General features: G+C 40.3%; 1 protein-coding gene across 1 annotated transcript in view; it reads right to left on the reverse strand.

Annotated features, from left to right (window-relative positions):
• The window catches only part of zgc:77784 (Ig1_Robo domain-containing protein), a 44,243-nt gene that overhangs the window by 6,820 nt on the left and 14,466 nt on the right, over positions 1 to 22,957 (reverse strand). Inside the window, exons 3-16 of the mRNA XM_026363820.1 lie at positions 19,157 to 19,314; positions 16,920 to 17,040; positions 16,678 to 16,816; positions 15,291 to 15,418; positions 11,968 to 12,092; positions 10,334 to 10,505; positions 9,741 to 9,946; positions 7,666 to 7,747; positions 7,301 to 7,469; positions 4,001 to 4,167; positions 3,545 to 3,666; positions 3,112 to 3,328; positions 2,234 to 2,352; positions 468 to 645 (exon numbers count right to left, since the gene is read on the reverse strand). Coding sequence (XP_026219605.1) covers positions 468 to 645; positions 2,234 to 2,352; positions 3,112 to 3,328; positions 3,545 to 3,666; positions 4,001 to 4,167; positions 7,301 to 7,469; positions 7,666 to 7,747; positions 9,741 to 9,946; positions 10,334 to 10,505; positions 11,968 to 12,092; positions 15,291 to 15,418; positions 16,678 to 16,816; positions 16,920 to 17,040; positions 19,157 to 19,314 — 2,103 coding nt within the window. The remainder of the gene's footprint in view (positions 1 to 467; positions 646 to 2,233; positions 2,353 to 3,111; positions 3,329 to 3,544; positions 3,667 to 4,000; positions 4,168 to 7,300; positions 7,470 to 7,665; positions 7,748 to 9,740; positions 9,947 to 10,333; positions 10,506 to 11,967; positions 12,093 to 15,290; positions 15,419 to 16,677; positions 16,817 to 16,919; positions 17,041 to 19,156; positions 19,315 to 22,957) is intronic.

Below are 22,957 nucleotides of genomic sequence, written 5' to 3' on the forward strand. Positions count from 1 at the left end.
TCCCCATAAACCCACAACTTATTTCTGCATTATTTTTTGCTGGATGATTTTGTTGTCTTTAAACTGAACCGAAACGAGCTTCTTCTTCCTCTTTCTGGTCTTTATGCTAAGTTAAGCTGACCTGTTGCCAAAGTGGCATCAATCTAACTAATGCCAGACAAACTAGAGCAACCAAGTATAATTAGTGAAATATCTCAAAAAACACAAATGCCTCTAAAACCTGATGCTTATGTAACAGATGTTTTACTTTGAAGAACGGAGGCTGAATATCCTGCTACTAATTGATAATATAGTTTCAACATGTTTCTCAGCTTCATTGTGAATCCCAGACCAACACATTTTACGTTACACTCTGATGATCCATGCTGGTGACTTCCACATACAGATTTCACCTGTGGTAAACTCAGCCCACTGAGAGTGAACCTTGCCATATTTCTATAGTAGCTGTAACATTTGGAGTGACTCACTGAGAAGCAGGCTGACAGGCGGGCTTTCAGCGCCTACGCCCAGGCTGGTGACAGCAGCCACTGTGACAGAGTAGCGGACATCAGACAGCAGACCCGTCAGCAGGATGGACAGAACTGATCCATCTACTGTTCGATTTATCTGGTTCTCCTGCTCCACGCCACTGCCCAGACACCAGACCTGACCAACACCAGACATGCAGGGTTCATATTTGAATTTTAAAGCATGAAAAGACATTTAATTTATCTAGCTCATCTGCTGATAAGATGCAACCTGCTATTCTAAAAAGAAAGGCTCTGATAAAAACCTCTGCTTTATTTTTTGCCACTAAAGCTTTATCTGGTAGTACACAGTGGAGAAAGGCACCGAGATGAAAGAGAAAAGGATGTAAATGTAATGAAATAAAAAACAGATTTCAAATCCTGATCTTGCTCTAGGCATGTCATGTTCCAAACTCTTTACTCTCAAGAAAGTTTACGTAAGTTGGATTTATGTCCTGCACAATCCTGTAGTGCAAGAAATAATTAGCAACACCACAAGGTTGAATTACATGTGTGACATGTCAAAATGTAACATGCTGCACATAACACAAGATGGACAGCAACTAGTGGTACTAAGAAGTTCAGAGAATTAAAAGCTATTTTTAAATAAGTAATTTTACCATGTTTTAAATGACATCTTGTTTTATTTTCTTAATGAAATTATTTTCATTTATGAATAAATCAAGTCTATAAGTCTATAAGCTAACTTGGCCACAGCGACATAGTGACCAATGCAGCATGAAGCTAAATGCTATAACAGTAACCGTCACTCAGCTGGCTCAGTAAATAAATCTGTTATTCAACTGCATCTCCTGTTGGTGAAATCTGCTAATATTAGCTGCAATAAGCAATAAATAAATATTATATATTTTACTAAAAGAAATGAAATGCAAAATGTTTCAAAATAAATGAACACGTGCATATAGTAATGGGTACTTACATTTATTTAGCTATTCTTTTATTTAGATTTGTATCTGATGTCTTTGTCAGCAAAGTAAGTTGAGTAATTTAAATTTAATTAAGTAAACATTAAGGAGTAATTATCTTTTTAAAAATAGAAGATATAGAAGAAGAAAAAAGGAGCATGAAATACGAAGTACCTTATTGCTTTAATACAAGTTCTGAGCAAATAGTTCATTTCCACCTCTGGTATAATCTGCATAATCTCCAGTGAATTAACAGTAACAATGAGCTGTAATGAAAACGTATCCTACAGTAACTACCTACTGATTCAACATTTCTTTTTTCACATTTAAGCCTTTCAAAGCTTGTACTATGGGTGTAGTTCCCAACAAATTGAATATTTAAGAGGATTAAGTGTGAACCTTGCCTTCGGCGGACGAGGAGCCACATACAAAAGAATCTGGATTTTCGTGACCAGACGTGTGTCGATTTCTTCTAACGTACTGTACAACATGTAGATCCAGATGGGAAGAATAAATCGCTGCCGGTTCTATTTCAGTGTTTAATATTGTCAGGGATAGCAGTCTGATGATTAGTAATCAATGCTGTGCTCATGCTATTAGACAGATAATCAGAGCTTAGTGTTTTCTCACAGAGCGAACGGCTGACAGGGACAAGTCAGTGGTTTTCATATACATATAAATACATGTGGAAAAACACAAACATCATAGATTAAAAGCACTCTTTTTTTGCACTTTAGATTGGCAGTTTTAAAAGCAGACAGAAATCTAGGTGAATAAAACACAGGAGTGCTGTGGGCTCACCTTGTACTCACGAATGATCCCGCTCTGAATGTTATGAGGCGGAGGCTCCCAGGACACACTGATACTGGAGCTGTTGGTGAGCTGCACCACCGATACAGCCTGTGGAGGAGCACTTAGGACTGGAGACACAGCATAGAAAAAAAAAAGATATTAGATCTAGCATTGTTTTTGACAAGGCTCTATTTATCAGTTTCATTTTAAGAAGTTCCCTAGAAAGAATGATTGGATGTTGATATTCATTGTAGGGAAACTGGAACGAAGCTTTAATTTAATGCAAAATACAAATTCAGTCATGATGATTATTATTATGATTGTAAATGTTATTCAGCTCATAAAATTTATAAGCTTTCTCTGCTGATTTGCTGTTGCTACATAGATTAAAAGACTCCAATTGCACTAGCAAATCAATTAATTTGAAGTGCATAGTAGCAACAGAACACTTTTACCTAGCAGAGGATATCATTATTTGGAAATTATAGAGCTGCAAAATGAACAGCGAGCCACTTTTATTCCCTTAATTGCATATTATTTGAGGTTTATTTCTATTTAATATTAATTTCATTTGTCTCTTAATTACAAACAAATTCCATGGCAGAGATAAAAATGTTACTAAATAATTCAGAACATGAGGGTGGAGTAGCTGTAGACAAAGTGAACAGGTACTGCCTGGATTCTGTTTTACTGCATTTAACAATGCTAATTGTTGAGTTATAAGGGAGCTACTAGTTTACTGTGTTACATCTGAACTGAGCCTGAACTTCATCCATTCTGAAATGTCTCTTTTCAACTTCAGCATCACCGTAGTTGCTGCTCTTAGTACAGTTGTGAACTACATACCTAGTTATTTCGCTTATTGCATATTTTAAAGTATTTCTTACCCTCCTCGGGGGTACGCAGCAGAACCATGAGGCTGTCATGTCCCTGCAACTCATTGAAAAAAGGCCGTATCTTGACCTCATACTCTGTGTTGCTGTGCAGGTCTACTAAGATGACACTGTGGTCGGAGGTTTCCTCAACATCCTGAACCAACCAGGAGCTGCCAATAGTCCGATAGAATATACGGTATCCCTGAACATACCGAGAATGACGAGCAACCTGCAAAAAGCCCAGACACATACACACAAAAATCATCAACATAGTTTCTTATTTGCAACAGTATTCAAAGGCAGAATTGCCTGTTTGTCCCTCATGTTAATCTGTTTGTGTTTGGATGGGTTTTTGAAGTTAATATTTGGAGATTAGCGTGTCCTCCACATACTGCAAGATGACTTTGAAAAGTAGGTCTTTTCATCAGCCAAGTGTTCAACTCACAGTCCAAGAAATCTTGGCGCTGGAAGGAGAGAGAACCACAGGCTTCTGCAGGTAGACGGACACGTCTCCCAGCTCTCTCTGCACCTGTCTGTGGTCCACACCCTGTTCTGTAGGACTCCCATCTGAAACCGCAAAGACGTTCGTTCAGTCTGGGGCAAAAATAAAGCTGAATAGCAGCTAATCAGCGGAAAAAGGAAAACGCTTTTTGATGAACTTGAATATTGCTCAGGGCAGTAGAAGATCACACTGAGAAAGCAATTAGTTTTGAGACTCCGCATGCAAAGCCACTTTTCCTAAACCATGTAGCACATTATCTTTGTCCCAGCACTACGCTGAGTGTCTCTTAATTTCTTATTTAAAATAGAAACTGAAATCAAGGTTGGGTAATTGGACTCAATCTTGGGTATAATACAAAAGTTCTAACAGAAAAAGCTCTGTTTTGAGTATGTAACTCACCCTGCGTCCTGACGGGCTCTGAGATCGGGCTCGGGTCACTGAGGCCGTAAGAGTTGACAGCTCGGACAATAAAGAGATAAACGGTGTTGGGGAAGAGGCCAACAACGGTGTGCCTCTCCTGCTTCACATGGTCTGCTACTGTTTGCCAGGTGCTGCCCACTGATTGGCTGCAGGGATAAAAAGGTGCTATTTTGTCAAATGAGTATTTCAGTATCTCACAACATTTAGGACATCATTCTGTAGCATGTTTTGTAGTAACTGTGAGATAACACATAGTACATTTGATCATGACATAGTCTTGAATAAAGGACTAGCGGTAGGTCAGATCATGGTGTCATACTTGAAGGTCAAGGTTTTTATCAGAGGGGTATTTGCTGCTTTTAAAAGAACACTAATAATTAAACACACAGTCGGTAGACAGGCTGTCTAGAAAGTGGTGTTTTTAGTAGGCAAATGTTCTGTCCTCTGTGTGAACATGATTTTCACTCCTGTTATCTTGAGAGCTTGGCTTCATTATCATGTAATTTTGAGATAACAAGGTGATTTAATGGGCTTGATCACAGCCCTTTTCCCACTGCTGATAGTCTGATAGCACAGACAGATGAAAGTGACTCAGGGAATGTCAGAACAAGAGATGTGAATATTTCATATGAGATAAAAATGCATGCAATATGACTACGATTATGGGAGCGACCTTTTTTGTTTGTTTGTTTTTCAATGTTTCAAATCATCACTATTCTGATGTGGTGATCTGTCTTTAGACTATCTCCTTATGTTTTGGCAGAAAAATGAGGAGGAGGACAAGAGGACAAGCTCTTACAAAGTCAACATTCATCAACTCATGATTTCAGCATTAGTTGGGATCTTAAAGCAAACGTGTTGTGTTATAAGCTACAATATGAGGTTTTCTGTAGAGACTTGAAATCAGTCCTCTCAGCTGCACCCTGTCCTCCATCACCCACTCCGCATTACAACAAATGACAATGCTGTCGATTTTACAAATCAAACAGAAATACGTGAAATAATCTGACTGGTTACAGGAGCGAGACCTGCTAAAAACCTTTTAGAAGTAAATATATGTCTGCACTGCTGAAAAAGGCTTAGTCAACTACACTACAAGCTCCTTTCAACTCCTTCTGACTAGAGGTGTTTCACTTAAAGCTATGAGTTAAATGAATTCATTTCTTACAGTTCACTCAACTCGTTAAATTAAGTCCATAATAACAAAACAAATGAGCATATTAGTAGACTTTGTTGGGTTAATGCTTCTAAAAGATTTGTTTTTGGTTCTTTACAGAAAATAGCCATGGTTGAAACTTGCTGCGTGCCTTTAATATGTACATACATTAGATCACGGTTGTTTATTTTCAAATCAGTTTAAGCTCTACGACTTATTATAAAGATGATGTATTTATATAAATGTTTACTTTCTTATTGGATTCATTCTGTGAGAAGCCCCGAGCGAACATGCTAACTGAACGCTAATTACGATGCTGCAACTACTTAGCTTAGCATAAAGACAGGAAGCAGGGAGCTAGCACACATTGCCAGACACAACAACGACAAGTTTTATCCCTTCTTTTTACTGCAGCTTCTGAATGGGTCCGGTGAGGATACGGGAGCGTGATGCTGAACAGAGACAGGGACTATCAAGCAGCATGGGCCCAATTTAACATTTTTCTCAAGTCCATGGAGGAGAAAATGGCGCAGTAATTACAACAAGCAGGCCACAGCGTTTTGCTGTCATCAGAGCTTCCTCCTCCGCAACCTTTCTTACCAAATGTTCTCCGGAGAAACACTTTCGCCATTTAAATAGAGTGAATTCTGCTTTCTGTAAAAAGTGCTTCTGCAGATTGGTTTAAAGTAGAATCCACAATTGCTGCTTTTTACAAAAAAATCCTCTATTTTGAATATAAAAGCAAAATGAAAGTGTCTCTATGTGCTAAATGTGAGGGCTCGCAATAGTGAGATGGAAACATATGGCTTCATATTTCTTTCTTTGTCCGTGCTGATGCCTGAGAACAGGAATTTACTGCTGCTGGAGCGTGCTACAGGGAGTGGATCTTAATCATTAGCTCTGCATGCAAGTCTGCCACACTGAGCTTTGTGTCCACACAGACCTAACTGGACTTTTGTGTGTGCTCACATTTGTACACTTGTTCTGCACCCTCTCTGTGCTTCTGTAATGACTGAGCTCCCTCTCCACTCGCTTGGCATCTTCCCCTCCCGTTGCCCCAGGGTATGTCCGAGCTGCTGAGCTGACCACTGCAGTAATTGTCTCCTCTTTCACTCACTGTCTGTCTTGCTAAAGCCCCTCGGTCGGCTGTTAGAGCTGCTGCGGCTCTTATCGGGATGCCGCTGCTAAATACTGAAGCAGTGAGTGGCACAGTTTCACTTCAGCACGTCACTTAACAGAAGTGTCACTCCCTCGGGCACACATGAGTTATTTCCAGACTCTAATGACTCTAAATGAAAAAAGACTTCATTGCTAAGAAATAGTCAGAACACTGCTACATAAAACAGGATGAATGCAGATCTCTACAAAGAGAGAGAGGCCTTTATCTGAGGGGAAAAGTTGATTTCTATCATAGGCATAAGTCAAATTAGGGTGGCAAAGTAGCATGATTCAGTTTCAGTTATACATTCATTTATGCAGGGTGATGAGAGCTGTTTGCCTGGCCTTAGCAGGACTGCAGAAACAACATAAAACATTTTGAGAAATTCAGACACTTGCACAGTGCAGATAACAGATAAGGAATATTCAGTAACACAGAAAGGATGAACATTGTGCACAGAATAAATTCTTGTAACAGAAAATGGAAAATACCAACCTCAAAGTTATAAACCAAAAAGAAGAGATAAGGACAAAACTGTAAAAGGATTAGACGTAGGGTTGAAGCTGACGCATGTTCAGATTAGGGTTTTATCGAGCTGTGCTCTAAATTTGGGAACTTTAGGAAAGATGCACTCACGAGATCGAGTGAGTGAATGAATTTCCACTGCAGGAAAGGTGTAAGATACAGTATACATGCTGTTACCCTACAATGGTGGTTTCGATAAATACTAAAAGTGGGTTTGCTTTTAAATGTCAAAACCTGCTGTCAAGCTTTTTTAATATGTGTTAGTGTATCTTTACTCCCATCATATTATGTATTCAGTTTTGTGGTTACCTCATTCCAACCTTTTGTTCCAAGTTATAATCACATTAATACAATTATTTTTACTATTATTATTATACTTGACAATTGTAGTGGACATATGTCTTCAACTTCAGCATTTAAAATGTGTACCACTGCGTACCTGAAAGCTTCAATAATGTACGAGGTGACAGCAGCCCCGCCTTCATGAGGGTTGGACTGCCAGGTGAGGGTGACGGTGTTTTTGGTCACTTCTGTCACTATGGGTTTCTGGGGCGGTCCTGGAAGCTGGATGAACTCAGAAACTCTGGACACTGAAGAAACTCCATCCTCTGTTACAGAAAGCGGGCAAAGACACCATTACATGCAAACAATACATTGAGTCTGATCTGCATTGACTGTGCACTGTGCTCTGATGAAGAACACCACGGGCAGAGTGTGTGGTTTCGTGCACACAGATGTGTAAAGTCAGAGTGACAGACTGAGTGCAACAAATAGACACAGTGTGGAAAGTTTCAGTGTGACTACCTTTGACGGTCAACATCCCACTCCAGCTCGACTCCCCTGTGGCACTGGATGCCACACACGTGTACATCCCAGAGTCCACGTCCTGTTAAACAGCAGTCAACATTTTAGACAGACATCAGGACAAAAAGCTGACAGAACAAATGCTGCAAGCAGTTTTTAATTTTTGAACGATGTTTTGGCTCCTTTTAGACGACTTGAAAGATGAATAGAGCCAGAAGGTCGACAGCAAAATCCTGTTTCTACTTACTGTTTAAGATTTTCATTTGGTCTTTTTGAGGTATTGTTATGTTACTTCTGCTCCACTACATTTATTTGACAGCTAAAAATACTAGTTACCTGACAGATTTTGATTTTACATGCAGCACTTTATGATTTCATTCATTAAAAAACCCAGAGGTATAAAAAGTCAAATTTGACATTTTTTTAATTTAAGGAATTATCAGATTTCCCAATAACTCTCATACAAAAATGTTACAGATCTATATTATACTAGTATTAAATTACATTATATTACAACATTTTATGAAAAGCACCATGTAATTTGGTACTAATTACAGAAAGAACTGTGTAATTTACTCCACACTATGGAGATAGATATATTTTTGAATGCTAAGTTGAGCTGCCAGGTGCAGATCTACAGGGGGACAGGGGACAGCTGCCTGTCATCTCAAGGTGGTCTCCTGTCTCACCGATAGAGACAAAACTGAAGCTAAAATGAAGGTGAAATGAGGATCATAATTTTGCTTTTCAACAGTGAAGCACAACAGTAACAGTGTGGGCCATAAAAGCATAACAATGAGCTGAAAGACACCAAAAGGCTCAGTAGAGATGGAGGGAAGTGCAGAGTAAGGTTATATTTCTCTGTGGATCTGTTACAGCCAGTGACACATTTCACACAAGTACAGGAGACATTTGGTTCCCCTTTAATATAAAATGCTGATTATAGCAGCTTTAACTAAAGGATTTGCACCTATAGACTACAGCTGTCTGATTGAAATGATATCCATCCAATCCCTACATAATGCATTTTATGTCACCAGCTGCAGCAAGAGACGCACTCTTGTACCACACTCTTATACCACACTCTACCTGCCCTTCTGTTTACACTATGAACTGTATTCGCCTTCATGCTTCGCTGACACACTCTGCGTTCACTCCAGCCCTGCCCTGGATGAGAGCCAGTCTGCTGGAACTATCATCAGACCATATGAGATCATCCACCGCAGTGTTGACCTCTGGCTGACAGACAGCGCAGCATGTGGGCAGGTGAACTTCCTTAGATTACTCCAAATACTGCTAAAATATTGATAGTGGGTAGGGGCATCAGCAGAGTAAATATTTTTAGTCCTTTGCTCGTCATCTCTGTTTCTGCTCTTTTTTTCTTGCCCGTCATCCCCTCGATGCCACACTAATGCATGTCTTCTGTTCCATTGAGCACATTGGCATGGCAGATTTCCCCCGCCTCACTGGTGCACTGGACCAAACCTTAATGCCCCAAGTTTGCTGAGTACCACTACTGAGAAACAGGATGAGAGTGGAAATGAATAAGCACAATCCAGCCAGGAGATTTAATTGCCAGTAAGATGATTTATCATCTATGGCAAGTCAATTAAGGAAAATGATGCTACTTTTTACTCCGTCCTGCAAGTATTGACTGACCTCCAGGTGGGGTTGTAGCACAAAGGGGCCGCTGACTGCTCTTTCATCAAAGCAGAACACATTAGCATTTACAAACAAGCACCTTCATTAACATTACAATTACACACTGCATGACCACATAATTGCACTGGAGAGATAGGCATTGCCTTAGAGAGATTGGTCTTTGAAACTAAGTCTCACCTTAATTTTACGAACGAAAGCGGAATGTTTAATGAAACTGAGAAAAAAAAAAAAAAACGCTGCCACGTGAGTTGGAGTGAAAGTGAAAGGAGGTCAGAGATCGTATGGTAATGTTTACACAAATCGTTGCAGTCATACTGTCTATATTTCATTCTGTTATGGAGCAAACACCTTTCAAAAGCCATCCTTTCCATAGCCTTTCCAATAAATGACACCTACTTAATGCAAACACACACCTTTATGTCTGTGATCTGCAAGGTGCCATTCTCCATCAAGGTCAGTCGAGGCTTATTTCCCTGGACTTTTTCTCCATCCTTCTCCCACGAAATCTTGACTGAAGGACCTCCGATTACACGGCAGTGCAGCTGTGCTGTTGCAGCCTGAGATACGGTTTGATTGGCGGGGCCCTGGCGAATGATCGGCGGGACACGACCTGGAGGGCCTACGAGGTAGAAGGGAAAGAAAGCAGGGTATTATGTTTAGGGATTCATCACTCTTCTCATTAGCTATACAGTGGAGAAAGGCAGAGAAAACATCTAAAAAGGGGGAAAATACTTTAGATGCTTAGTAGGCAAAACATGGGCTGCATAAAGAGGAAAATATAAGATTAAATCGTGTTCTTACAAGCTCCCCGAGGAAGAAAATGAAGCCAAAAACTCATTGTTCACCCAACATGGGGCCTCTAACTGTGTTCTTTTTTCATGAGCTTTATTGCACCTAGTGAGTAATTAATGTTTGCACTTCATTAGCTGATGGTATAAATAATAAAGAATACATTTTCTCCCAGGTTGGAACGTGACTGTGTGGACACGTGAGTGTGTAGACGTACCTCCCTCCACCTCCAGCAGTGCCTTGGTCAACACACTTCCTGCTACACTGATGGCCTGGCAGATATAAAAGCCAGAATCCTCGGGGTGGACGTCAGTGATGGTCAGTTCTCCACTCATGGAGACAGAGTAACGGCCAGACTGTGAAGGCGGCTGACCAGGGAACAATAACATCTAAACACACACAGCAGAAGGAATCTGTCACATGTCGGGTCAAAACTGAAATCAGAGGTGTCAATAATCCTGGAATTATGATATATTTATAATTCATGGTCATCTTGCACACCATCACGTTCCCATCAGATATATCGGTTTACAATAGAAATAGAAACTTCATCGATAGAGGCGTGTAAATATGCAGGAACAGCATATGTATCGAAACAGCCAGGGAGGGGAAGTTTCCTCATCACTAATTAAAAGCTACAACTGTAGAACAGCTATTGAAAGGACTCACTCAAACTCTTTTGAACAGATAATAGTGTCTAGATTATGATGGCTCCTAATTACCTACGAGTGCCACTATGAGCTACTGCAGCTACTGTGTTGAAGTTTCACTCTCTCCTATACTTTATGACTAAACCTCTGCAGCTGTTCAGATTGCGTTGGGACCAGCACACAGACACTGCCAACGACGATCTAAACTAGTAGAGATGGGTTGTTTTGATGTTTTCAGGAATGATGCCCACCAACAGGCATTTAAATAGCGGCCCCGTGTTTTTCTGTAAGTGAGATGGATGTGAACAAGGGGGTAGGGATGCAAATCAATCCATTCAGTCATCCATTTCATTCTACTAAGAGGCTTAGTCTTGGAGGGACCCATGTTATAAGGCCACAGATAATCCCCCAAATACAGGAAAAGGCTCTACAAAACAACCAAACCATGCTCCGACCATTCTGCAGACTGAAGCTGATTCCTAAGTCTGTAGCCGAACTTCCTGTTTGCTTCTGAAAACATTTGAAGCAGCTTCTCTTACTCAGTGATCTCAGCTGCTGTTGAGCAACTGGGTATTTATAGTTGGGTACAATGTGGAAGGAGGACAGTGTTTGCCCCCTGCGGGTTCGCCACGAAGAAGCAGTTTCCACACCTGGTGTACTTCCTGCCACCCTCCTCTCTATCTTCTCTCCTGCTTCTTCATCCCTCTGCCTCTTCCTGTCGCTATTCTCTTACACTGTGGTCGCAAGCAGGAGAAACATTTCTCGCCAACGCTTCACCGCAACAGCCATCCAACACTTTGTCTGTACTCATCTCTCGGAGCCAAATGCAAATGTGCTGCTCTCTCTTGTTCGCTTCTCGCCTGTTTCGTCCTGAAGAGTGTGGGCAACCCCCCCCAAAAAAAAGAAGTGTCAGAAAAAGTCTGATTAGATTAAACAAAGCCTGCTCATGTTGCGGTGAGTCATTCTCGCCTTTAAAACAAAGAGGTGTGAAACTCAGCTTATTGATATGCTACAGGATTACTAAGGGTTAGAACAAAAACCTAACCACATAAATAACAACGTCCCGCTTCTTAGACAAGAGCAAATTTATTCAGCTGCACTCGTGGTGATTTGTAAACATGAATTTCACTCATGTCTCCATCGCCACAATGCTCTTGAGTTAGAGGACGTCTTGTTCCCTGCTCCAGCTCCAGCTTCTTACCTGGCTGCCCTCTTTCTGCCAGAAGATGGCAGGTGGAGGGTTTCCTGTAGTGCCGCACTGAAAGGTGATGCTCCTCCCTTGGGTGGCAATCTGGTCTCGGGGCTTTGAAGCAATCTGAGGGGGAACTAGGAGAGGAAACCAAGTGTGACCACCCATTAAAAGTCTTACTTCTGGTGAAAGATTTGTTAAACTCCTGTATATCCACTGTGCAAATCAATGCCTGATCTTTTCATCAGAGGTGCTTCTTTCCCTTGACTTCCAGTAAAAGAAATGAATGATAATGACTGTGCTAGAACTACACAAATGTCTATAACTATATCTGTTTTTTTATTCTGACCTTTCATTCATCTTTGCCTTTTACTGAAATATATAAAACCAATGTGTCACTCTGAGATAGAGCGGAGTAGTGATATGAGATGATATAAAAGGACAAGTACCTCAAAATTGGAATCATACTTTGCACCATTGCTTTCAGCCCTGATCTGTATCGATGAAACACTCTCCATTGCTCATATTAAACAAGATTTAAAAGTCTTCTCTTTAACCTTCTGAGCTTTTTGATCTATCACTACACTCTCATCGCCCTCTCATCTTTAATGAGAGACATCACCTCGGTATCCTCTGGGAAAAAAAAACCCAAATCACAGCAGCGCAAGGCAGTGCCGTCATCATGACATTTACCCAGTTATTTTGGGAAAGGTCTGGACAGAGCTGCCAATTTCCAGTTCGGGTCAGATCGTTGCATTATCCACATCATCACATTCTCTGCAGATTTACACTGACCACTGCCTTCTACCTCCCGTATGAATAATTGGCTCACACTTGCCGTCAGATGAGGACGTTGCCCAGCCTGGATTCATCCTCTCTACAAATCTGTGCTCAGTACATATGCACAGACACACACGGGAGCAGGCAAACACATTTTTGGCACAATGCACTAGAAAATTGAGTCATCTGTGTCGTGTCTTAATGTTCTCGCTGAGAGCATGTTTTGATGATGTTTTTGTGGATTTTGTTTTCTTCAGATGCTGTAATGTCTTTAAACAAATCGGATGTGTTGCTGCAGTCGCTACAGTTACTGTCTTACTGCATTGGATTGGCACTGGATCGTCTTTAAGACATTTCTTTTACGTGGCTCCTGTTAGTTTGCCTTTGTTTATTACGCTTTTGGAAATTCTCTTTGTATCTGTGGCACTTGTCAGACATGAACAACAATGGACATTATGACAAGCACACAGCATGATTTTATAATTACCACAACTTCAGGCTGTAAATGAGGCAAAATTTCAGTGCCTTTAGAGTTTAGTTCCTTTGGACAGAGATGATAGTATACACGCTAGTTCCTTTATGAGGTTATAATCTAACATACTTGTTGTCAGAAATGTCTAAAAGTAAATGTCACCTGTTTCTGTCTGAGAGTTAATGTTAATATGGAGGATCATGTCTGGAATTTGTTCACTAACTTCTTTTTATTAGGTTAGTGTGGCTTTTTGTACCATAATTAAATCAAACTGGACCTAGCCTAAATATAACACTGTCTCTTATTTAAGCTGAAACAACCAAGGTCAGTCTCATCATGAACTGGGGAGCAGGGAGGGGATGATGCCTGTTTTTATGTTGCACCTTTTTCTTTCCTTATTCTATAGGTTTGTAATAACCTGCTGTTTAGTTTGATTGAAATTAAGATCTTTGTTGTTGAAGAGAAGGATTTTAAGGATGGGAGAAAGTCTTAACATTATTTCACAGTAAAGTCAACACAACAGATGCTAAAATAACCTACTGTTACTTCTACTACTACCTACTAACCAACCAAGCAATAATAAGGGGAGAGGTACCTGCCTGCTGACAAAGACTGCAGACAAGAACCCTGACAAAGTCTCATCACATTGACCAGTGGTTTTCTCTAACCCTAAACACTCGTCCTTATTTAAGAATCTTCATCCAAAGGCTCATATTCTGCAGAGCTTAACAACTTCTAACATCGACTACTTCCTGCTCATGTTGGTAGTCCGCCATCTTTATCTGTAACCAGGTCCCCTTGCTTAAAGGGGGACTACACTGATTTCACACGTGATGGCTAATTATTAATACTGTGTCTATGGGTCTAGAGACAAGGAAGAAATATGTGGTTGATTACTGTTCATGTAATACATTATGGGAAAAGGAGCCATACATCCTTTCATGTTGTCAAAGATAAGTTTTATAGTTTATAGTTTATTTACAGGTATAGTTATACCTGTAGTAATAACTATTATTATTGTTATTATCATTGACCATGTAAAATGACACGCACCCACCCAACTTACAACTTACAGTATGCTAATATTAGGTTAGATGATAAGTAACGAAACCTGAGGTCAAACCATGCCCTTATTTAGAAATTAAGACTTCCACTGGGTTGTAATTAAACACGTGTCAGTTGCATTCAAAACACTGTAGCAGCAAATGAGAGAAGGATTTACATAGTGACACACTCACTTTACACACAGCAGATGTGTGTTAGATGGGAGCCCTTAATCTGGCGTACACTAATGCACTACATCTTAGGCTCACTTAATGTCTGACTGCAGCAACAGGCATGTTGTCGGCAAGTCAGCAGCTAATGGAGGACTGTATTTATAGCATTAGGCATCGGTTATGTTGATTTCCAAACCAACACAATGACACGAATGCCTTGTTTATTGAGAAGAATTAGATGAGGAAAGGAAACTTACGGAACGGTCCGACTGGAATGATGATAAGGGTTTGAAACATGATGGGGAGAAATGGAAAATTAATGAGATGGATGAAATGCTAAGCTACAAAACAAAACCGGTGACTGCATAGAAGAAAGAAGAAAAAGAAGAAGAAGGAGGAGACAAGTGAATGGAAAACTGCTCGGTGCAGATTACATTTACACTGATAAAAGCATTAGTGGAAGAAGTCGTCTGAGACTATTTAAAATAAGACACACGCACAGTGAGAGAAAAAAGGGCACTGGGAGAGAGGCAAAATGAGGGAGATAAAGAGAGCGGAAGACAGGGGGAGAGAGTCATGTCTTACTAATACTGGGACTGCTCTCTGGCAGTGAATTAAAGCACACATCTACCAAACATCTGTCAAATGGTGTAATCCATACGGTTTAGCATAAGCTCCTGGCAGCACTGCTGGACAGGGACTCAGATAAATACACTGACATGAAAACACAGAGCGATGGGCAGGAAACAGGAATAGAGCTTTGTCCAGCGTACAATGCTGTTGCCACGGGAAAGTTTGCTCTCTTATTGGCGAGTGGGCATGTGAATGGGTGAGCTCACACGCAGTGTGGATGACGCGTTTCTCACCATGGACCTGCAGCATGGCTGACGCCTCTGTCTTGCCCACGCTGTTCTCAGATGTGCACGTATACGTCCCTTCATCCTGCTCTTTCACGCGGAACAAACGCAGGTTGTTGCCATTGCGGATTTCAAACCTTGAGAGAGAATGAGAAAAACAGAGATAATGAAACATCTAACAGAGAAGCATAGCAACAACAAAAGACCATACTTATCTCCTTATCTATAAAGAGGAAAATCTGCCCGTGGTATGAGACGATGTCTTTTCTTTCCTTGTCAATTAACCTGGTGGAAAGATTTGTTTTTTTCCTTCCAATCAGATCACATGGAACAATGTGCTTATCTGTTGTGCCTTAGATGTTCTTTGAAATAACTGAAAAAGTAAGATAACATTAATAATATAGCTCCTTAGAAACATGACAAACAACCTACATGAAATCGTGATCATCGCTATTATCTGTTCTCATATCAGCAGCATTATTTGCTGTAGCTGTTCTCTGGAGGGGTTTTGGAAAGACTGTCCAATACCTATATCTAGGTTTCTCGTCTCTCCAAAAGTTTCTGCCTTTGTAACATCACATTTAGGACACTCTACTGTGATACTGTTCCAACCGGAGAAAAGCAGTGACAAAATCAGAAAGGCCTAGAATTATTTTAAATGATTAAAAATGCCTTCATTCACTGTTGATTGTTTAGTAATTAAAAGCCCATCTGTGAATTTTACATAATGTCACATTGCCAAGGCTTGTTTTGCAGTGTAGTGTGTGTAAGGATTAAACTAACAAGATTTAACACATTAATTAGTCAGCATTAGGGGAGCTGGTAGGCAGGTTTTGTTACCTTTAGACAGAGCCAGGCTAGTTGCTTCCCTTGTTTGCAGTCTGTGTGCTAAATGTAGGCTAATCGCCTGCTGTCTTATGCTTCAAATTCAACATACTGTTGGAGCAGAATTAATCTTCTCATCTGATTCATAGCAACGAAGTGAATCAGCTGATTCTGATGTGTAAAAAGATCCACTAACACAGGTGATATTAATATGTATCACTCTTATATTTAATATATCAATATGCAATATGACAGAGAACCAGAACGCAGAACTTTTACCACTCATAGTTTTACTACATTAAACCTAAAGTAATATGTAATATAATGGCAGAAGGAGAAGAAATGTAGTTATTTATCAGGCTAAGCTAAACATGCATTCAGGATTGAAAAAGACAAGTAAATCCTCTTTGGTCGCTTCCTTTTATAAATTCACACTTGCACACTGACAGAAAGACAAGCCACGACAAGAGAAGACAACTAATGAGCAATTATGTCACTTTTTCTGGGTCTCATGTGCTAATAATCCACAACTTGTCTCTGGTAAAGCTGTTTTTCTGTCCATCACTCTCACCTCCCGCGGGGAAGTTCCCCTTCGTCTCTGCGCCAGCGCACAGTGGGGGCAGGATCTCCGTGGACCTCACACAAGAAGTCGACAGTCTCGTCCTCCATGACCACCTGGTTCACCGGCCTTCGTACCAACACAGGTCGCTCTGGGGAGAGAGACAGGTACTCAAACACGTCAGGCTGATTCTGCTGATAGGCAACATAGATGTGGCTGCACAAAGAGTTACTGTTCAAAAATCAGAAACTCACCGTACACCACTAGCTCTGCAGGATCACTGTCTCTTTCTCCAACCATATTTGTGCCCACACAAACATACATGCCAGCATCACTTTTCCTAGTGTGAGAGATCATCAGTTTTCCCCCACGCATCTGAAAAACAGCATTGTGACAGCTCGAGAGATTAGTCTTCAGGGTGCCCTGAGTAAAGACGGCAGATAGATGCAGCTAATCATCACAGTTTTTAATGGAGAAATAATGCACACTTGGATACTACTGCACTGCTATGAATCCTTTTTCAAACCACCGTTTGAGTCACTGTGGTATCATTCTATGAAGTGGATGAATATAACTAAGCTTTATAATCAAGCTATAAGTATCAACTTCCTTGCCCTTGTCCTTTGCTTTATTTCTATTTTATGGGAGTTTTATAACCATGTATAATTAGCTCCAGCTCAACCAACTAAAACATTTAAACGCTACATACACTTTAATTCAGTGACAGTGACCCAATAATAACTCTCACAAGGGCCAGTTTTCTGCAAAGAGTACTTGTACTTTAAGCACATTTGGCCATTACTAATTAGATACTACATTACATACTTAGACTTTTTTGTGTCTGTATGTCTTTCAGCTCTGCTTCTGTGCTGTTGTAAAAAAAAACTGTCCTTCATCAACACATACTGTCCTTCCCACATTTCCAGAAATTGGTTTCAGCTTTTTCTACATCACAGAAAAGCTAACCCAAAAGAACCTACCGTGTCTGAATTACGGTCTGTTGAAAGTATTGTCGCTGAAAATGGGTATCTGTGCCCCTCGTATAATAGATTTTGCCCGGACTATTGAATCATTGAATAAAATGGTGCTGAGAAAAGGCACAGTAGTCTTTCTATTGATGCTTCAGATTAGAGTTGCCACAGTACTTTTATTCAAATGAATTTGAACTGTTATTTTGCTATAAGATTAAAAAAAGCTGACAAAAAATTAATAAAGACATTTTTCCTCACTTGATAAATACACCAAATTCACATAGTATGTTTTTGTTAATGTCATTAAAGTTCAAGTAAAGACAAAAAATCTGTTTCACAATGCATTCAGATTTCTCTACCCTGTCTTTGGCATTTTTTGAACTGGTGACAAATATAGATTTTTTAATACACAATACAGGATGAATAATTTAGTAAAAAACAGCAGGTGAATGTGGTTTTCAGTAAACATTAGTCAAACACAAATAAACTGTTTATTTGTTGTGGGCAGTTTATAGCTGTGGCTACATGAACATGTTGAATTAATGAACATATGCAGCAGCAACAGGAATGACTTAAAATAAACTATAATGTGCATTATGGCATTTCAAATATCAAATATACATACATTAAACACTGTAGGTATCTTCACACCCACTTTCAAATGTGTTGAATTTGGAAATATTGGGATCTCTACATGTATTTAACATAAATGTCTAATGTCTAATACTTTTCAACAGTGCTTGGCTACAAAACCAGAGTTTGTAAAAATATGTACACTTTATTTAATCAAGTAGTCTCATTGATATCTTTATATCGTCATTTATAGCTTTTACTCTTTTACACCTGAGACCAATAAACAGTCATACCCATGAAAACGGCAGCAGCTGCTGTTGTAAAACCATTGCAAAAATGTGTCAAAATTGCCAGAAAATGTGTCTAGCTGTAGATTTCTACATAGAAGAGAATAAAAGTCATGTAGGAATTAGATCAATTTCTAGCCTAGAAGAAGCCAAGTGTATCTGAATTATAGACTATTGAAAGGATTGTCACTGAAAATGGGTATCTGTGCCGCTTGTATAATAGATTTCAGCCTAGACCATTGAAGATGAATAGAATAGCCCCAACAAAAGGAATATTGGCAAATAACAAAACATTTACAGAAACAATGAAATGGATCATAAAAAATGTAAGGGTAGATTACTGTTCTATTCAAAAGGCTGCTTAGTACCTGAAACCATTTGTGCCAAGCTTTGTTTTTTTGTCTAAAGTTATATAGATATTGGAATGTGTATTGTAGTTATAAGAATTAAATCAGAGAAGAGACTTGAGGTAGTTTATATTAGAAGACTGATCAGGTAAAATAATCTTCTTAATAATCTTTATGTAAAAGACTAAGGGTCCAAGAATAGACCCCTGTGGCATACCATTATGTGTGATGATATAAAGACAGATCCACTTTTCCTAATAATTTTGATAGCTGGACTCGTTCAGTCCTTGCTCATTGTTTTTGTTGAACTCACAGTAACGCGTTCATCCTTAGTGCTGACTCGGACGTTGTTGCGTTTCCAGGACACAGTGGGCTCGGGGTGGCCTCTTGGAGGCACACACTCTAACACAGCAGGCTCGCCAGCAGCCACCACCACATCACTCGGGGCCTGTCGGAAATCATCTCTCAGTACTGAGAAGAAAACACAAAGAAATCTAATTAGCTTCAGAAGGTCTGTATACTTGATGTATTTAAAACAAAGACTGGAAAGCAGACACAGATCAGCGAGCAGCAGCACAGGCACATGACCAGTATCATCAAATAGCACACCAATTTGTCTTGGAAATCATTCAGAGTTGTCTACTTGAGTGAACCATCTTCTTGCTGGGGGTTGGATGAAAACGAGCTCATTGAGACAATGTCCATTATTGTGTTTGCATGTGCATGACTGCTCAAATCCCTGGCAACGTCCTTGTTAGACTGTGCTCTGTTTTAATGTTTTCCCATGCCTGTGTCCTACTCTGCTGTCTCTCCTGTCAGAGCAGATGAATAATGCACATCTCTCAGTCCAACATGGAGTAAACAAATAACAGTGCATTCATAATTTAGCCCATGTGTGAGGAAGGAAAAAAAAGGCCTCCGCTTTAATAAGAGAATTGTCTCAGATTCCCAATGCCATCTTATAAATGTGCAGCTCAGCTCTGATTTAAATGAAATCAGCACTGAACGAGCAAAGCCCATCCCGGTATCAACTCTGAGGTTTGCACTCCCGCTACCCTGTGGGTGATGACTGGATGAGAAGGTTGACACGGTGACTTTCGATATCTTCTAATCTTTCTTTATGATTGACAGATGAAAGCCTCTGTGTGAACTGTGAACTGGAGCTTTCTCATGAGACTCCCTGCACAATGGAAACTCATACACGCATGCTGTCAGCCTCACACATATACACACACCCGACTTCCCTCGACATATTGGACCATATCCTGGAGCTACAGCCTTCAGGTTTTTCTCAGCCAAAGTGTAAGATTTCAGCATAATCAATCAATACAATCTCCTTTTACTCTTTCATGAATATTTTAGCGATCTTTTGCAGATACTGATACAAGGATCACCTCCATCTGTCAATCTACAATTCACTGCAACAGACTAATTATTCTTGTCCTTCTTGAGTCAAAACCCCAGCCAGAGAAGCGTTTATCTAGAGTAGTTACAGTTTAGCATCCATACTTAAGTCTCTCATGGCAAAGAAGTGAAGAGCTGTGTCTCAATATGTGTCAATATATGTGTTTATGTGCTGTAATACAAAGTGTAAAATGTTTGCATGTCTAGTAACAGTAACTTAGTAACTTAGGTAGTGACAATAGTGCCTTTCACTGTAGGGTGTGGGTTAGTTTTTGTCCGTCTAGGCAAATTAACACATTTTTTGAATGTTTCAGTGGATGTATGTTGGGAACAATCTCTATCCCAAATTACGTGATGGTGTTTCTTTAGCTTCAATATAGCTTCATACTATGAATAATACAAATATCATCATTGTAGATAGCATATACACTGTGCTAGAACAGAAACCCCACAGCAACAGTGTATTGCGAGTCTTTATTCCTTAGGACTTAGTGACGTTACTGTAATCCACCTTAAATCAACAACTAACCTAAGCCCTAAACACAGTCTAAAGCCAATTACTCTGAGTACATAATCAAATGTATGCATCATTAATTATCCACCAAGTCCATGTCAACATAGCAGCCCTGGCCCTTAGTCAACTCTCATCTCAAACATCTTTATTGCAGCCATTTAGAAATGGAAAATCATTCCTCCCTTGTTTGACAGACATAATTGTCTTGGGTAAACAGCAATGAATATTTCAATCTATGTGAGGCAGCAGTTTTCCCTCAGGTCTGAAGTAGAGTCATTCGTACATCATCCACCCTTTTCTTAAACCCTCGGTGTTAGCTGACTGATATAATGATCCTACCTGCCTACTTAAACTGAACTTTATTGAAATGAAGGGGACATTTACTCTCTTTATCGAGTGGGAGAATTGGATTTTTTTTTCAATGCCATGACATTTAGGATTAGGAGAAGTCTTTACAAAATGAGGACTCATTCAGAGCTTCTAACACAGACATTATTAAATTTCTCATTACACTGCAGTGATATTTTAATTATTATTCACTGTCAAACACTGTAATACATCTCAGAGCAGGCGATTATGTGACAAGAGAGGAGCTGACCAGAGGTCTGGGGGGAGCTTGTGGGCATATACAGTTTATGGCAAGGACATCTGCCACAGCAGGGTAAGACACCCACAAGGTCCTCACAAAACAGGGCAATTAAAGAGCTTCTTTTCAGGAGCTACAGAAAAGTCATGGGGGGACTGTAACCAGTAAAGGCACTTACTCTCCTCCCAAACGTCTGTTCACCAAATAACCACAATGCTGTTCACTTGGCTGCCTGTTTCAAATGCTTTGCAGAGCTGAAGGGCTAATTGAATGCACTGCATTATTTTTAGACCTCCGTCTGTAAGGCCTGGTTAGATGGGTGCACAGAGACCTTTGTTTCACTGCCATGGTGACTGAAGTGAAAAAGTTATGGGCAGAGAGCTAATCCCTGAACTACACACACACACACATATGCACTTACACACCTTTAGCATCTGAAACCCAGAGTCCCCGGGCTCAGACTCTCAGAAAGTGGGACATTTCAATGTAGAAACACATGCCAGAGAGCAGAATATATTCCTGACATCACTACCCCCAAACACAGTGCAACGTGAGCTCCAAAATTTTCTTTGAAGCTGTGTTCAAGTTAATGTGATCCTTCCTTGCTCCGACTTTAAAGCCTGCCATGCCAAACAGAGTTTCCCATGCATGTTTGTATTTGATGATGATCCCAGCACAGAATCTCCTCAGAAACACAGAGACAAACACCCCTCGTCCCCGAGGGCCTACAGTCCCTAACTTAACTTCTCGGACAAATAATCTCCCAAACCAGGCCCTGCGCTCTCGCTTCCGCCCGCCCGTCCACACTAGGCTCAGCCACGGAGTGTGGTTACTGCAGGGCAGCTGAGGTTTGACCCTGCCTCGTCAGACAAATCCTAATATTCCCTAAGGCACTTCCTGTGAGCTTAAATAGAGGCAAAGCAGGGCTAAATGCCTCCCAGTGGTTTCATTATGATTTCCATTCATTTTAGTAACTTTAATATTTCAGGGATATACAGACTAGGAGATTTAATCTTGCCAAGAATATTCATCACTTGATTTTTAAGTGTCATTTATCTCTATAATATGGTGTTTAGCAGAGGGGAGCAGTAGGACTGCAGAAAGGCCATCTGTTAGTGTTTTTGGAAAAATGAACAGAGGGAGGGAAAAAAGATTAATCAGTAGAAAACTGTTTGCATTGCATTCATACTTCGCCTGTATAGGGCTGATTAATGAACATGGTCGACAGTGTTTTTCTTAACTGATTATGACTTCACTGAAAATCAAGCAGCCACTGAACAAATGAGAGGTGAGTGTGACAGGCAAGACACAAACAAACGCTCTTCTGCTAAACAAGAGGTGGCAGTAAGTCTGGGAAACGGGCAGAGTCGGCAGCGTGGGACAGATGTGTGAATAGTTACCAGGTTGTGTGTTTTCACAGCTCACAGGCACAAGGGTGGACAGAGAGGTTAAAGGAAAGTGGAAGTACCCATTTGAACGGCCTGATGCGACCCAGTGCCTGGTTCCTATTGTACTTCCATTTTAGCGAACAGTAAACCCATTAGGGAGGCAGTCTAATCCCATTGTCATGATACTGCCCTGTCACAGCTAATGGAGACCACAGAGGAAAG

Source organism: Anabas testudineus, chromosome 13 (genome assembly GCF_900324465.2).
Source record: "Anabas testudineus chromosome 13, fAnaTes1.2, whole genome shotgun sequence".
Classification (NCBI taxonomy): domain Eukaryota; kingdom Metazoa; phylum Chordata; class Actinopteri; order Anabantiformes; family Anabantidae; genus Anabas; species Anabas testudineus.